The sequence below is a fragment of the Ictidomys tridecemlineatus genome, chromosome 5, assembly GCF_052094955.1.
Source record: "Ictidomys tridecemlineatus isolate mIctTri1 chromosome 5, mIctTri1.hap1, whole genome shotgun sequence".
Classification (NCBI taxonomy): Eukaryota; Metazoa; Chordata; class Mammalia; order Rodentia; family Sciuridae; genus Ictidomys; species Ictidomys tridecemlineatus.
The window spans coordinates 32,146,237-32,163,644 of record NC_135481.1 but is presented as its reverse complement, the minus strand read 5'-3'; the positions used below and the strand labels follow the sequence as shown (position 1 = coordinate 32,163,644).

At 42.9% G+C, this 17,408-nt stretch overlaps 1 protein-coding gene across 2 annotated transcripts in view; it reads right to left on the bottom strand.

The window, feature by feature from the left end:
- Shc4 (SHC adaptor protein 4) overlaps nucleotides 1-15,875 on the bottom strand; it is a 128,971-nt gene extending 113,096 nt beyond the window's left edge. The window contains exon 1 of one of the 2 annotated variants that reach the window (XM_040274722.2): nucleotides 14,886-15,875. In XM_040274722.2, coding sequence (XP_040130656.1) covers nucleotides 14,886-15,470 — 585 coding nt within the window. In that variant the 5' untranslated portion in view covers nucleotides 15,471-15,875. The remainder of the gene's footprint in view (nucleotides 1-14,885) is intronic. The other variant, XM_005316542.3, reaches the window with a different exon arrangement.
- Nucleotides 15,876-17,408: the final 1,533 nt, after the last annotated feature.

Genomic DNA, 17,408 nt, shown 5'->3' with positions numbered 1-17,408 from the left:
CAAAAAAGGTTGCCTTCTAAAAGGAGAATCTTCGGGGAGAGAAAGAGAGAGAGAAGGGAAAGCATATGGAAATGGTAGGAGACCTTCAATGATACACAAAATTATAAGAGGTTGTGAGGGGCAAGGGGGAGGGAAAAAAGGGAGAGAATTGAACAACAGCAAAGGAGGTAGAGAGGGAAGATGGGAGGGGAGGGGAGGGGAGGGGAGGGGGGATAGTAGGGGATAGGAATGGTAACAGAATACAACAGTCACAAATATACCATTATGTAAAAATGTGAGTGTGTAACAGTTGTGATTCTGCAATCTGTATTGGGGTAAAAATGGGAGTTCAAAACCCAATTGAGTCAAATGTATGAAAGATGATATATCATGAGCTCTGTAATGTTTTGAACAATCAATAAAAATAAAATAAAATAAAATGCTTTCCTTTCTGAAAAAAAAAAAAGAGAATCTTCAATTACCTGAAAAACCCACTGACTGCCTGGCAATGTCAAGAAAGTGAGCCTTCTGCTGCCTGGCCTCCTGCTGTGAGTGCTGGTAGCATCGAGGGCATTTTATTCAGAAGAAACAGCCTCCTCTTAAATAGCTGGGTGGTGACTCACATTTCTGTTCTTTCACTCCCCAGAGTGGCTCAGTGTGTGTAGGAAGCATTACCTCATTAGCAGGTGGGCCACCTAGGACCTTTCTGGAAGCTGTCAGGATTTAACTCATAAATAAATACATCACCTATGAGTATGCATACTATCACTCCCAGCTAGAGCCCAGGGGCCTCCCAGAGCTATGCCCACATCTTGCCTTACCCTTTCTCAAATTTCTTCCCCTTCTTCCTCCTCTTCCTCGCTCTATCCATAGGTGTCAGCCTCAAGTTAGGCAATCTGAGTCTTGCATTTTTCTGAAGGGAGATTTGGAAATCCACCACACATTCCAAAGTGGAACCTCTTTCCATTTGTTTCATGTTGGTAATTTCACTGCATGGCTCTCTCCCTCCTCTCCACTCACGGAGGAGTACATTCAAAACATTCCCTCCCCAAACTCTCCTATCATGGAACTAGGCACAATTATATGGTACCAGCAGTCTTGTCTGTCTTTTTTGCAAAACTCTGTAACTTACTGCTGCTTGTCATAAGAGATAAAGAAATTAAGATTTGGTGTTGAATAAGGGTTTCTTTGTTTTTGAGTGAACCGCTTATAGCTATTTCAGATGGGTTAACATAGTTTTAAAAACTGACCTCTGTATTTGAAGGGTTGAGAAGAGGTCATTGATATAACATAGGTCCTGAGAGTCCAGCATTGTGTTGACAGGTATTAAGTGGTGGCTCCCATGAGCTTTCTGTGATGGATATGCTGGGAAAATCTGAGGTTGGGGGGTGCATAGAGGTAACTTGAAAAGTCTTTGACATTTATTTCCAATGTTTGGAACTTCTAAGATATCAGAAACGCTTTCCAAGTACCTCTTAATTTGGCCAGAAAATGTATCTTTAACATCCTTTCAGAAACCAAACAAATCAGCCTCCCATCAGGGTCCTCTAGCACTTCTGGGTCTCTAGAGGAACAGCTAGAAGTGTGGTCCATTTTAAGACACTGCATTACCACCGTGGGGTCAGCAGAGGAAAAACATGGTGAACCCCAGCACACAGAATTATCTCCTTGTGTTCACAGCTCTGTTTGTGTGTATATGTAAATATGCATTGCACAGGGGAAATAATGTAAAAGAATATTAAGCAAACTGTTACCAGTTTCAATTACCCTAGAGAATGAACTTTCACTTACTTCCTTTTGTGCTGTCTAAATTGTCCCCCAAATTAGCATGTATTACCTTTGACATTTCAGAGAATGCAATAATGAAAAACTTATGTTAGTCAAAAACAACTAGAAAAGTCATCACTTGTTATTCGAGTGATGAATATTTAAATATTTAAATAGAATTATTTAAATATTTAAATAGAACTGACTCTTCTATTTAAAAAAAATATATATCCAAATGAGAGAAAAACCTCCTTCACCAAGAACCTGGAAGCTTTTGAGTCCCTAGAAAATTAGGGTAAATAAGAACTAAAAATACAACCATTTTGTTGGGTAAATTGTCTTGGTTTTGGGGAAATAGAGATGTAAAACCACACTGGGTTTTGGTAGAGTGGATTTCTAATATTTAATGTCATCACACCTGAGAAGGACAGTATTTCCTCTGAATGGCCAACAAATTACATGTCCCTTTGTAGCAAACTTTACTACAATTTTTTTAGTTTTCACAAAACACTACAGAGATGAAAGGGTATCCCAGAAGATGCAAGTTATTTTTAAGAAAAACAAAACCCAAAGCTCTTCACTTAGTCTTAGTGGTAAAAGTATTAAGAGTGGAGGGAACTCAAAACTGACATGTTTGGGGTCTTCTTTATAAAGGGGAAAGCTCTAGATGAGTTTCTAAGTTTAAACCTCTATACCAAGAGATACAGTTGCTGATTTGGTTTCACCTCTGGAGCTGGGTCTTGCCTGGATTTTCTGCGTGGGCTCTCAGGGTGTCTGTTGTATTCCTAGCAGGGTTGTTTTCTAGGATGCCCTGAGACACTCTCTTGGTATCATTTTTCCTGAATAGAAACAATTTTGAGAGTAAGTGCAACAGTATTCATTAAATGCTATCTATTAATCCTTGGTAAGATGTTGTCAGGTTTAGTGGGGAAAAAAATCTAATGTAAAATGTGTTCAAGGATTAAAGCCATGCAACCAAGCAGGTGTATGTGATGATGAAAATCAGAAATGCACTGTGTGACATATCAACACATCATGTTGCTGGATTGTTAACCAGTAGGCCACCAGTGTGTCCACACCTGCTATGATAATTTGAACTATGGGCTTTCCAAGAATCTGGCTGCTGAAAATCATTGCTGCTGAAATCACATAATCTAAGGAGATATTAAACACACTGATAAAACATGAGTGAGAAGTTTGTTTAAAAGGTAATTAATTGAAAATAAGTCAAAAGCTTTGGAAAGTTTTATGAAGGCTAATTATTTTTGAAAATATATTAAGTTAGAAGTAGATACACCTACTCTAAAACACATGATTTAAAAAGTAAAATTGGGCAGGCACATGGTGCACACTTGTCATCCCAAGGGCTCAGAGGAGGCTGAGTCAGGAGGATCACAAATTCAAGGTCAGCCTCAGCAACTTACAAGACATTCAATAATTCAAATAAAAATAAAAAGAGCTGAGGGTGATAGAGCACCCCTGTATTCAATCACAGTACCACCAACAAAATTAAAAAGGAAAGAAAGAAAAGAAACGGGTCTTCACTGAGAACTGAGATTGCTCTGAAGATGTCTCCAAGACATCTTCCACTTTAAAGATACTGAAATGAGGAATGCAGATAAGGTACTGTGGGTAGAATTTATGCCCAAGTTGAAAAGGAAAAAGAATCATTGTGTATAAAATTCAGATAAAGGCCCCTTGACCTTACAAAACAAAAGCACACTTTAGGCAAATTTAACTTAAGTGTTAAAATTATGTATGTAATTTTTATGTCCTATAATAACAAGCCTCAATAGTAACAGAGAAGAGGACTTCTAATACATAGTATTAAGATACACCATTCTCATATGAAAAATTGTTCTCTGTATGTGTAATATGAATTGTAATGCATTCTACTGTCATACATAACAAATTAGAATTTTTTTAAAAAAAGATACATCACTCTCAAAAATTTTTACCACTCTTAAGAATCACCTGAAATCTCTCATTTTAATAGGACAGTTGTCAGACACTGTCAGCTAAAGAAGCTTGGTCTACAAAGTACACATCAGGCCAGATGTTCTCCTATCTCTGCCTGCCTGCTGGTCATCTTTCTCATCTGGATGATTCTGCCACCTTGATCTCAGATTGTTCAAAATGGAACCCTTGGTTGTCCCACTCAGCTGCTTCTCCTCCTGGGTCCCCATGTCTTCCACTGGCTCCCCCTCCCTATCCTAAGCCAGCTACCTCAAATCCTCAGGCATCCTAGGTGAACCTCACCCTTTCTTTCTTTGTGCCCCTTATAAAACTGTTCTTCCATAATACCTCTACCACTCTCTCTTTACCTCATTCCCTCCACCAAGACCCTAATGTAGACCCTTTTCACCTTCATCATTGTACTCACCCTAATGAGCTTCCACACATCCAGTGACTTCAATCTCATGCCTCTGCCCCAATGACTGAACTCCTCAGTTTGATAGTTAGCTCAAATCAGAATATTATTATCCACCAGTCTTTCCCAAGCAGCCTTTACTCTGGCCAAATGAAAAGCGACGTTCTCTCTTGTGTACGACTTACATTTCCTTATCTACTTCCTGCCCATCTGAAAACCCCTTTGTTTACACATTCAATCCAGTCCCTAGAGACCATCTCAAAGGCCCAGAAAGGCTTTCCTGACCACCCAGCTAGAAGTCACTTCTACTTCTCTGATGCTGATGTATCTATCTTCTCTAGGCATATATTGTTTTCTCTCTTGTATTATGATTATTCATCTTCTGGTTTCTAATGAAAGCTACAACAGCAGTTTCCCAGCATATTTCACACAACACTAGTTCCATAAGAAGCTGATGGAACAAGTTTAGAAGCACTGCATATTATAGTCCCTACCTAAGAAGCCACCGTGAGGATGGAGGAAAATGGAGGAGAACATCAAAAGGTGGAATTAACAGGACTTGACAACAGAAGCTGTGTGGGATAAGAAGAGTGAGGGGTATGGGATGGGTCTGGCACCCCTGTCTTGCCTTCCAACCCCTTCCTTCCTGAACAGTCAGAATGTTTTCCTTTGGCACTCTGGTGCCATTTATTATCACCTGACATATTACAGTAATTTGTGTGGACAACTTTGCTCTTCTTTACTGTTGTAACATCCTCATGCAAGAATTGTCTTATTCCCATGACATAGTGGAAAGAGCACTGGTGTGAGAGTCAGGAAGTCTGGACTTCAGTCCTTACTGTACTGCCGATGAGTGCTATGACCTTGGAGAGCTGAACTTATCTTAAAACAGAAAGGAGTAGTATAATGGACAGATGAGTTCTGAGACCCACCTTTAAAAAACAATGTTAAGAGAGGAGATGTGGAGCAATAATGTTTTTAGAATCTAGAATTCATAGTAGGTTAAAATATTTAATCTTGAATTATGCATTTCACCATTTCATATAAATTATTATCTAAAGGCATGGTGGAGGAGGGTCCGATTTCTGGAACTGTCTTCACAGTACATAGTCTTTCTCCTCAAGTCTCTGGCTTCATAGTATGTGTTCCCCTGTAACTAGAAGTTTCCAAACCCAAGATGGCTCTGTTCTTAAAATTTACTTGTTAGTTGTTAAAATTCTTACTGGTGAAATGAGCTACCAATAATGGTGTAATGCCACAATTGGGATGCCAGCTAGCCTATAGATGCCATTTAGCCCAGAGTGCACCTGAGTTGAAGTAGAATCTGCTGCTCATGGATGTCTTGAGCTGCAGGTGACTCAGCAACTTCAGGGTCCTTTGCCCCACTCCCACCCCCATTGCTTGAGATCCTGAGTGGATGCCAAGAGGAGTATGGTGGGGTGGAAACTCAGGTGGCAAAGTATAAACTTTAGAAAATCTATGCATTTAAAAGAGGACATAATTTCATATGAATTCCAGATTCTTAGAAAAGATTGGTGGATGATAATATTGAGATTTGAGCTAAATATCAAACCGAGGAGTTCAGACATTGGGGAAGAGACATAAGAAAGAAGTAACTGGAACTGTGGAAGCCCATTAAGGGTGACTACAATGATGAAGGTGAAAGGGTCTATATTAGGGTCTTGGTGGAGGGAATGAGGTAAATAAAATTAGAAGTTGCTTAATTTAGATTTATAGAAATTATTGGTTGGTTGCTTATTTTTCCTGATCCTGATCCACATCCCACGTTTATGCAATTCATCCGACTGACATGGGGTCTCTCAGCCTCAGCACTATTGACATGTTTGTTGGGCCTCCTGAGTCTTTGTTATGGGGTCTTCCTTGTGTGTTGTAAGATGTTCAGATGCACCCTTGCCTCTTACCACTACTGGCTAGTAGTACCCCTCTCCTGTCCCAGTTATGACACCCCAAAATGTCTCCAGGCATTGCCAAATGACCCAACTGGCAAAATGATCCCCACTTGGGAACCATTGCACTGTGTTCAGCAGTTACCCATATTTTCTGTGCATCAGAATTGCATAAATAGCTTATAAAAATACAAATGTCTGGGCCCAAGCCTCAACTACTATGATCCCATAAGTCCAGGATGGAGGCTAGAAATTTATATATTTAATAATCATTTTTAACTGACATAGGTGCTCCTCAGCAAACTTGGAAAATACTACAAAGAAGAGTCTGTGAAGTAGATAAGCATCTTTTCAAAATGCAAATGTTTCACTCTGCTGTATGGAGGAAACAGGAGAGCTGACCATGGATGTCAGCAGGCAACTCTAGAAAGGAAAGCAGGCCTTTCCTACTGACCATGGAAAAGGCTTAGGGAAGAAGGCTCTACCAGAGTGTCATGGCTGGCCAGGAGAAGGTATGCCAAAGGGACTTGGGGAATGGCCAAAGTCAAATTTGGCCTTTCATCATTTTTTTTCCTTTTTAATTTTTTTTTCTGTGCCCCAAAGCACTCCTAGACCACATCCATTCTCCTCCCCACACCTGGAAGCTATTATGACACAAGTTCTGTGCTTAGCTTGATCCTCTCTCTAACCATAAGAGAAAGCTTATCAAGTCTTATCATTATTTCTCTGGGAAATTTCATTTTTGAAATTTTTGACCCACAAATTATAGATAGTCTGTACTAATCCTGGAGTACTCCTACTCTGAAAAACTCTGCAACATTGTTAGAATAGTAAAAAGGCACTCTCAGCTGAGAGTGTCTCACCCACTCTGGAGGTCTCACCCAGCGCCCCCCTCCCAGTACCCTTTGTCCTTTTGCATAAAAGAAAGGAGCCAGAGTATGTTCACCTAAGAAGACATTCTCAGCTTCTCTACCAGGTAGTCTGAATTGGAAAGTGAAAGACAAAGGATTAGAAATTTCTTCACATTCCCATGCCCAGGTAGGTATGAAAACCTAGCCACCCTGGGGGCAGACAGCTGATGTGAGTAAGCAAAGCTCGGTAGAAGGGGTGAGAGAGCAGCCTTGACTCAAGAGTGTGTGTGCATCATCTAGATCATTCTCCAGAGTTGGTTCAGTCCCATCCATGTGGTTACATAATATTGGCTTTAGAGTAATATGAAAATGGAAGTAACCTGGGCAAGGTGGTGCACACCTATAAATCCCAACAACGCAGGAGGGTGAGGCAGAAGGATCTCAAGTTCAAGGTCGGTCTCAACAATTTAGGAATTTGTAGGAATTTAGTTTATTTTTTCATTAGCATTACCTCCTGATCCACATCCCAGGTTTATGCAATTCATCCCACTGAAAAGGGGTTTCAGCTTCAGCACTATTGACATGTTGGGCCTCCTGAGTCTTTGTTATGGGGTCTTCCCTGTGTGTTGTAAGATGTTCAGCTGCATCCTTGCCTCTAACCACTAATGGCCAGTAGTACCCTTCTCCTGTCCCAGTTATTACACTCCAAAATGTCTCCAGGCATTGCCAAATGTCCCAAGTTAGTGCATTGGTTCACAAGTGGGCTTTCACACCTCCAGTTACTTCATTCTCGTGCTTCTGCTCCAGTGTCTGAATTCCACAGTTAAATATTTAGCTCAAATCTCAAGAGACCCTAAATTACTTAGGAGACCTGTCTCAAAATAAAAAATGAAAAGGACTGTGGATGTAGTTCAGTAGTGAAGCATCCCTGAACTTAATCCCCAGTGAAGAGGAGGAGGAAGAGGAGGAGGAGGAAGAGGAGGAGGAGGAGGAAGAGGAGGAGGAGGAAGAGGGGGAGGAGGAAGAGGGAGAGGAGGAAGAGGGGGAGGAGGAAGAGGAGAAGGAGAAGGAGGAGGAGGAGAAGGAGGAAGAGGAAGAGGAGGAAGAGGAGGAGGAGAAGGAGGAGGAGGAGGAGGAAAAGGAGGAGGAGGAGGAGAAGGAGGAGGAGGAGGAGAGGGGAGAGGGAGGAAAAGGAGGAGGAGGGGGGAGAGGGAGGAAAAGGAGGAGGAAAGAAAGAAAGAAAGAAAGAAAGAAAGAAAGAAAGAAAGAAAGAAAGAAAGAAAGAAAGAAAGAAAGAAAGAAAAGGAAGGAAGGAAGGAAACAGAAGTGAAAAGAAGCCATATTGGAGAAATGTCCCCCAGAGGGTTATAGAAGATGAATGAAATAGGCCAGTCCATGCATAACTGTACAAGTCCTAGTCCAACATGGACACATACCACCCTCAGGAACTTCCTTAAATACAATGGAAAATTGTCAAAGCCAGTGCTCTAAGGGCTCTGCAATAGTTTGGATATGGTCTTAGTGTGTATTCCAAAGGCTGGTAGGTAGAAAGCTTGGTCCCAGTGTGGCAGTGTTGGGAGGTGGTGGAACTTTTAAGAAATGGGACCTAATGGGAGGTAAGTAGGTCATTAAGGACGTGCCCTTAGAAGGCATTAATGTAGCTCTCACAGAGTCCCAGTTGGCTCCCACAAGAGTGAGTTGCTATAAAAGACAGCCTGGACCTTGACTCTTTCAAGCTTCCTGTCTCCATGTGATCTCGCCCTCTCCCATACACTCACACAGTGACACCATCCACCATGTTATGATTCAGCCAAGTGACCCTCACCAGAGACCAAATAGATGGGGCTGCCCAATTCAGCTTCTGAAATTGTGAGCTTAAAAACCTCTTTTCTTTATACATTACCCAGCATCAGATGTTTTCTAATAGCTCCTTGCCACTCTCCCATTCTTTCTTGTATCTTCTCACTACTATTTTAAGACAATTTTCCTATTAGAAAAAAAGTTTGGATTTTGGTTTTATTAAAGCATGTCCAGCATTTTAACCAAATAGAGAACGTTTGGAATAGCACATTGAGTGCAGAAAATGGAAAAAAATAAGCATGATAGGAGTAGAAAATAGAGTGCTATAAACTTTCTGGGCTCTACCACTAACGAGACGTATGGTTTGGGGCAAGTCACTAAACAGCTTGGAGCTGACTGTAAAGTGAAGCATTTGGACTCACTGATATCTGAAACTCTTTTTTGCTCTGGTGTCAAGGTGTATGGAAGGACTAGACAGATCAAGGGACATGGAAAGTTCTTAAAAAAAAAAGAAAATACAGGTCAAACATGCCAGGATTTTCCTAAGATTGTCCTAGTAGAATATACTTCATAAACACGCCACAAAGAAACAGGGAGGAAAATGCAATACCCTCAAGCCAAGTTGTCTGTTTAGCTGGAATTATTTCCACCTACTCTCACCACCTCCCACTAAATCACCAATCACATAGAAAAGCGGGAAGTTGGCAGAGGCAGAAAGCCACCTTCCTTAGCTGTGGGCATCTGAGCGACACTGCCTGGCCCTGCTGTGTGTACACCATGGGACTGTCTCTCTCCAGGGGTCTCCTGGAGTCACAAGCCTTCCTCTTTCAAGATTAGAATTACCAGGTTGTCTGTCTGGCAGGGCCTTTTCCTCTAAGCACTTTTGTCCAGAGAGACCAGGGAAGGGTTAACTCCTGCTGCTCCTGCAGTCCTTCTGGTAGACCAACACAGGAGAAATGCCATGCTCCCATAATCCCTGCCACCATCGTGCCCCTCTTCCAACCCTGGCCTCCCCTAGACTAGCCCACCTTCCACCACTCCCTGGAGTCCCACACTTGAGTGCTGTTCCACAGTCTGACTCCTCTCCACACACCTCTAAAATCTACCACCTTTACCCATGCCATTAGAACACATCCCTTCCTGGCTTAATAATGAAGCCAGCTCAGTGTTTCTCAAAGAGTAACTGAAGGACATTCTTTATCCTCTCTGTTCACAAGATGATGCTAAAAATTATTTCTTCCAGAGACATCTTTCTAACCAAAAAAAAAAAAAAAAAAGTCCTAATAGTAAGAGATTTCAGACATGTGGAAAAGAAGACTTGGAACCTCAAGAGAATAAACAGCATTTATTCAGTCTTCTTATTTCAAGTATGTGAAGATGAAACCCCAGAGAGGTGAAGTGACTCACCCAAGGTCACAAAGCCAGTCAGCTTCATGCTTTAACCCAGCCTGTCTAACTTCTAGACCTACACTTTCTTGTGGAAAAGATATTTGAGGTAGACATAACATTTTAGTTTGGTGAACTACATCTAGTCTTGAAATTAGAATACTGACAATACAAGATTATTGGTTCAGAAATAAGATACAACACTAGACAGAACAAGGTGATTTGTCAGAGTAAATGTGATATTCACAAAGGAAGGTTAAGAAAATCTCTCAAGACAAATTTGTATTTACACACAAAGCTGATGAACACAAGGATACCTATGTAAGCAAACACATTGCAATTAATGTTTTGGGGGACTATTATGTGTTGAACTAAAACCCCCAGGAAAAATATGTTCAGATCTTAACCTCCCCAGAATCTGTGAATGTGACCTCATTTGGAAATTGGTTTTTGCAGATGTAATCAAGTTAAGATGGAGTCAAGTTTGACTAGGATGGGCTCAAATCCAATGACTAGTGTTCTTATAAGAAGAGAGAAAATTGGTCATGGACACACAGGCAGAATGCTATGTGAAGACAAGGAAGAGAATGAAGTGATACATCTACAAGCTAGGAAACAGCAAGAACTGCTGACAACCACCAGAAGTTGGAAGAGGTGAGGAAGGATTCCTCCCCTAGAGCCTTCAGAGACAGCATGGCCCTGCTGATACCTTGCCTTGGGACTTCTCGCCTCCAGAACTGTGAGAAAATAAATTTCTGTTGTTGCAAGCTGCCCAGTTTGTGATACTTGTTATAGTAGCAATAGCAAACTAATACAGTCTGGGGAAAATGGTTGGGTAAAAGTGAAGAGTATAGAATCGTGCAAATAAATGCCAAGTTCTATGGGCTGGTTCTGTATCAAAGCTGTCCTGCCTAGTATGGTTCTCCATCTACACTATTTCATTCATGAACTTCCAGTCTTGCTCAAAGGTAGGTGAAATGCAGGAAGAAGACCACAGGAGTCAAACCCTGATAGGAATCCACAATCTACTGCTTACTAATTGTAATGTATATGCAAATCCCAAACCCTTGGGGTGTCAGTGTCCTGACCTGGAGAATACAGTCTTCTTCAGAGCATTGTTGTGAGAACCTCTGAGGTTACTCGGAGAAGCTCTGTCAGAGTTAGTTTCTTTGCTTCTGCTTTATTTAGTCGTTGGAGCAGGTTCAGGGTTGGGGTGTGGTGGGAAAAGGAACTAAACATTTTAAACACCTCCCATGTGAAGAAAGGAGTCTTGGAGTCATTAAACACTCATGCTAGGGGACACTTTGAAGAACACAGAGGGAAATTCTCTCATTTTAGAGTGAGAGTGCTGATCACATTATGTATTTTCTACACTTACTGCAGATTATGTTGGGCACCTTGGAGACCTTTAAGTGAGTGACTATTGATGACTGAAGGGCCTTGGGAAGACCTCATTAAGAAACAATACTTACTTTTATGATGAGAATGAAAGTCATCATTTGACACCACTTAATGGACTTCAGCCAACTCACTACTTTGCCCAAACCAGGGCCTGACTGTCTCATTCCTGGCTTGGTATCTCAGAAAATGGTTTGCCAGGACGTCTTTCCAGAGAGACTTCAGGGGGTTCAAAGTCTAAGCTTAAAAATGAAAGTTACTCAGGTTGCAGGTACCTATCTATTGAGGATGCCCTGAGCCTGCTCCCTCTGCAGGTGGGAGGTGCTTAGGATTCATAGTGCTTCTTAACTGTATTACTAATTTTATGTCATAATACCAATGGAAGTCCTTTTCTAAAAAGACATTTAACCCAATGTCAATGCTAACTTAGAGTAGATGAAAAGTACAGTCTCTATTGCAAAGAGAAAAGATGCAAGAAAACGAAAAGAAGCTATAACAGTACCGGTTTTATACCCAGAAGGAATATCTGCCTTCTTCATTCAGGTGCTACCTGTTTCACTTACCCTGCATCATTGCTCTCTGTAGAACTCACTGCCCTCTGAAACATTGACTTGCTTGTTTTATTAGGCCCCAACTCCATGCACTAGAATGAAAGTTCCATTAGGGCTCACACCTGGTCCGATTTGCTCACGGATGCCCAGAACAAAAACTAGAATAGTTCTTACCACATAATTGTTTCACAGTCCATACTTGTTGAATAAATGAGTGGATGAGTTGGCAAATAAGTTTCGGCAGGGAGGGGAGCAGTTACATGTCATGGATATAGACTAGACTATGAGGCAGATTTTGCCTACAAAAATTCCGCCGCCCCCCCTCCCCGCCCAGTCCACTAGCCACTAAGAATGTTACTTCTGGATCCAAAGACATCATCATTAAGCAAGCACTGACTTAAATCTTCCTATGTGCTTTTTCCTGCAGATGAGTTACATGGATCACATTTGTGGTTCACTTGGTATGATATTTTTTCACTGTATATTAATAGGTTGGCATTGCAGCTTTTAAAAAGAGGTTCATGTCTCAAAAGGATTCTTAGGACAAGAACATCCATCAGGATGAGAACCTGTGGGAAAGAGCACCAAGAATGATACACAGGAGACTCAGGTTCCAAATCTCAATCTGCTTTGGACTCAAAGTGTGGCCTTAAAAATTACTTCTTTAGGGTACAGTTTCCTCATGGAGGCACTGATTTTGATAAGTTGATGAATAGGATCCTTCTAAATTGTAAAGCTAGGATTGTATAAAAATTCAAGTAAGCTCTTCCATGTATTGTGACTTTGTAAGAGAGGTAGTAACTGGAGTCACATCACAGCTATTGGCATTATCTAGTGTGCATGTGGGTCATGGGGTCAGCACTTTTCCTGGGGTCAGTTATCATTGCCATGAAAAGACAGCTGGTGACCTCATTAAAAACCTAAAATGCCAGCTGGATCACTTCCCAGGGAAAATAGAGATTGCATAGCAACTATTCCACATTTAAAACTGTACAGGTGTATGGGTGTGGGGAGGTGGCAGGAGGTACAAGAGAGAAGGGAAGGTGAAGCAGAGGGCAGAGGATCTGCAGGCCACAGAAGGACAGATGCAGAGAGCATGGGTTAAGAGAGTCACTTGTTTTCCTACGAGGATTTGGCACGCACTGAAGCTTGACAAATGAACTTTCAGTAGATACATTAAAGTGTTTCCAATATGGGCCACTCACTGTGCTGGAAGGCAAGAACTGAGTGCTCCATACATTTATCTTTCAGGTTGCAGGTGCCCATCTGTTGAGGATTCCCTGAGCCTGCTCCCTCTACAACCCTTCCGGAATTTATTATTTGGCCTTCCTCAAGATCCCCTCTTGTCTGTCTGTGATCCAGTTATTGCAGTAGCTCTCAAATCAATACCTTCAGATCAAAACTCTCACCTTAGTGCCAGTCTTATTCTGTTCTCTACCTACGTATTAGCACCACTAGATAATATTATTTTAATGTTACCTTTCAAAAGCACACTTAGCACAAATCCCCCTCCCTAATTTACTCCTTTTCTTTCTTTGGCATTGCTAATGTCATTCCAAGACTTAAATTTGAAAGTAATTTTTCACTCTTCACAATAATCATCCTCAGTCTTCACAAACAAAAGCAATAACAAGATTTCTCACTGGCCTTCCAGCCGCAAATTTTTTCCTGCTTCAATTCATGTCCAATAAATCAATAGTCTGATCTTTTAAAACTACTGCCATCAAGTCATGATTTGCCTACAGACCAGGGAGGGTTCTTGTTCACCATTCAGAGTGTTTACAACCCTCTCATTTGGCATTGGAGAGCTTTGGACAACTGCCCCTCATCCCTAAACTATGCAGGGTCTATACTTGTCTTTATTCATGTTTGTTTGAGCACTGTGATACCAGCCACTCTCTTTATCACCCACTATCTCCACTTTCCAGCATCCTCCTTTCTCTTCAAGGAAGCCCTGTATAGCCCTATGGAGGGTCCCCTGCCACCACCACAATGTCTTTGCTCCTATTCTTGCACCTCCAGGAATCTCCTCTAGACATGATATTTTTTCCAAGATGCACCTTCCCTTGAAGTTTTACCACATGAATGAATCCAGATCACAAGCACCTTTCCCTTTTTCTGAATTCCCTCAGCATTATCACACTAGATATCCATAGGTAAGCATTGTTCTCTTATTATTTTACAAGTGTTCACTGGGATCTGAGCTTTAAAAGGGCAAGGGGCCAGATCTTGACTGGGCAAGGACAGATGCAAGGCTAGTGAGAGCCTTGATTTTTCACGTAGCCCATGGACAAGGCCTACTTGCTGCAGTGTAGGCAATAAATATGCACCGAGGAGCTAAGACCTCCTCCTAGCACAAGGGTTGAAGACTCGGCCATATTTTGAGAAGTGTTTGTTAAATGTTGAATTAATTTTTTCAGAACTAATTCAAGCTCCCTTATATACCACATGCTCCTCTCTAACAGAAATTTCTATTGGATTCATGCAAAATACAACAGCCATTATAATCTACCAAGTCTCAACCACTATTCAAATTTGAAACCCTTGACTCTTTTTGCCACAATGTTAGGTCCAATGGAGACAAGAAGGTGCCACCTCAGCTGTCTGTATCAAAAGTTGTCCCTACACAAGCAACTATCTACAAGTTAGCACCAGTTCATGCCCTTGAACCAAAGGTTGTCTTTCTGACTCTGGTACATGCCAGATATTTATTGGAAAATGTGTAAAGCCAGCTCCCCTCTCCCTTGGCCCAGTTGCACAATGTCTTGTTCAAATCTAGAACCCAGGCAGGTAATGTATAGCCCCTTGCAGAAATCAGGGAAAATGTCTCTTTCCCCCAGAGTCTTCAGGAGTGCAGAGAGGGAAATGGACTTACCCTCACGCAGAAGTTCATGCCCATCCCCAACAGGGGCTGCAGAAAGTGTCTGTCCTGCCTGCTTTTGGGGGTTGGTTCTCCAGGACCAGGAAGTGGGCAAGCATCAGGGCTTAAGGAGGTCACCCTGTGTCCCAACAGGTCCGGCTGCCTTGCAGGTGCAGACCCGATTTTATTCAGACTGCTTTCAGGGGATGCCGGGCTACTGGGATCCGGATCCTGGCTTTCCTGGAGCTTCAGCCGGGGCACCTCTTTGGTACCCAGACAAAAGTTTTTCAGACTCAATAAAGTGGCAGGGTTGGCCAGCTTCATACTGGCCATGCGGGGGATCAAGGTGCACAGTGGGGTGGGGCTCTCCTGGGTCGGCAAGGTGGCATCTTCAGCCGGCAGGTGAGGTGCCAGACCAGGGTGGGGTGGCTGCGGCGAGCCCTTGTTCCCGACAGAGACTCCAGGACTGCCTTCATCCAAAGACGTGATGGACTCGTTCCGAAAGCGGCTGTACTTGGCCCTGTGCAGCATCCCGGGGTGCCCAAAGAGTCCTACATACAGCACAAGTCCTGCCAGGCTGTCCTGGCCGCGTTCTCGCATAGCCTTGGCAGTGCTGAAACAGGATATTGTAGCATAAATCGCTTCGTTGTCTGGCAGATAACCGGTATGGACATCAAAAGCCTCAACGCCCCGTGCAATTCGCAAATCGCGTAGCAGCCACCTCTCTAATTCTGCTCTAACCCTTGCCCGCCTCGGCTCCGGACGCTTAAGGATGACAGCCCAGGGGGAAACGCCTCCCCATCTCTGATTTCAGTCCCTCCCTGACCGAGGCAGGGGCCCGGTGCTCTCGCCTCGGATTCCTTGCTGGGAAATCCTGCACCCAGGCTACCAGCGACAGGGATCCCTCACCGCCAACTCTTCCGCACAGAACCCAGTAGAACACTGGCCAGCCGGTCCAGCTGCATCTCTAGCCTTGCAGGAATCTAGCAGAAATATGTAGCACGCACCCCTGCCCCCCCCTTCCCCCAGCCTCCCCTTCTGCTCACAGGAACTTTCAAACCTGCTCCCACAGGGCGGGGCAATGACTGGCCTATTAACCCTTTATCTGTTCCTGTGATTGTTCATTTAAAGAGGAAAAATATAATGTATATATGAGTCAAAGGCCCTTCTGTCTGGGTTCTTTGATTCTGATGGCTGCCCTCTCTTGGAAGATCTGGTCTTGCATCCCATTCTGGGCCACAAGCCAGGAGTACTAGCGACAGGAGCTGCTCCGCATTGTTTCACTGACTCCCGATCCCTCCATTCTCCCCCACCCCACCCCGCCGTATTCCTCAGATTCCCTCCCAGCCTGCCCACCCTGCCTCAGAGCTTCCCTCCCTCCCGGACTCTTGGAGCTTCTTTCAGGAGCCCATTCGCAGCAGAAGGCTGAGATGTGCAGAATGATAAGCAGAGTGTTGAAATTTTTATGAATGAACTTTGCCGAATGAATTTCTCTCCGTGTGTGCAAGCTAATAAATCTGTGAATGAAGCTGAGAATAGCTGTAATTGACTGACGGTCTCAGGGGTGCTTGGTTTTTATCCAATCAGACAGCAGCTCGATGACTCATGCACCATAAATATACTAAACTAGTAGCCGAGAGAAATAGATGGGGGGGGGGTGTATATTTTATTTTGTGCTGTCTGATGAATGAATGGGTTAAAAGGAAAGGCAGTCTTTACTATAGAATATCAGAAAGCTGGTAAAAGATCTATTTTCTTTCTTGTTGAGATGGCTAGGGAGAGCCAAGCACAAAAGATTAGATACATTGCCCCCCCCCCCCCCGATATTAGGGTATATGGTACACAAACAACTCCTGTGGGAAACCAGTGATGCATTTTTCTTAGAAACATAGTTCCTTTTTTTTTTTTTTTAATATTGATTGCAGGTTCCATCTTCCCTCCGGTGCAGCTTCCTGAACCTATCAAATGTATTTGAAGACATGATGATAACTGCAAGAGGCTTAGCATACAGGAAGCCAGAACCGGAGCTGGGCAGAGGAAATGCAGATTCTTTCAGGAACAGAGAAGAGGAAAGTGCTGAGACACTGGGCTGAGGGCGGGGAGGGGATGAAAATCACCTGGTGGAAGAGATAAGAAAATGGCTAAACCTTGCATTTCTCCGTGGGTCAAGGCTCTGGTATCTGAAATTGTTCATTAATTCAAAAATTAAAGCAAACTAGTAACTAAGGGAACCAGGGATGTGCCTTGATGTCTCACTGACCACAGGCTGCATTCGGCTCATGGGTATTCACGACTTTAATAGACTGAGCTCACCAGGAATGCAAACACAGGTATGGAATTAAATAATTGCTGGTGACCCCTTGGGAAAGGCATCCTCTTGGGCTTCTTACTTCCTCCACGGAAAGAATAAATCTTTTTGCATCCTGTCTGCTGCTAAGTGTCCTCCCCCACCTCCACCCCAATCCTCCCAAACGCCTTTAGCATCTTTATGAATCTTCCTTTCAATCCTTGCTGACCTTCATCCATCCCCAAACCTCC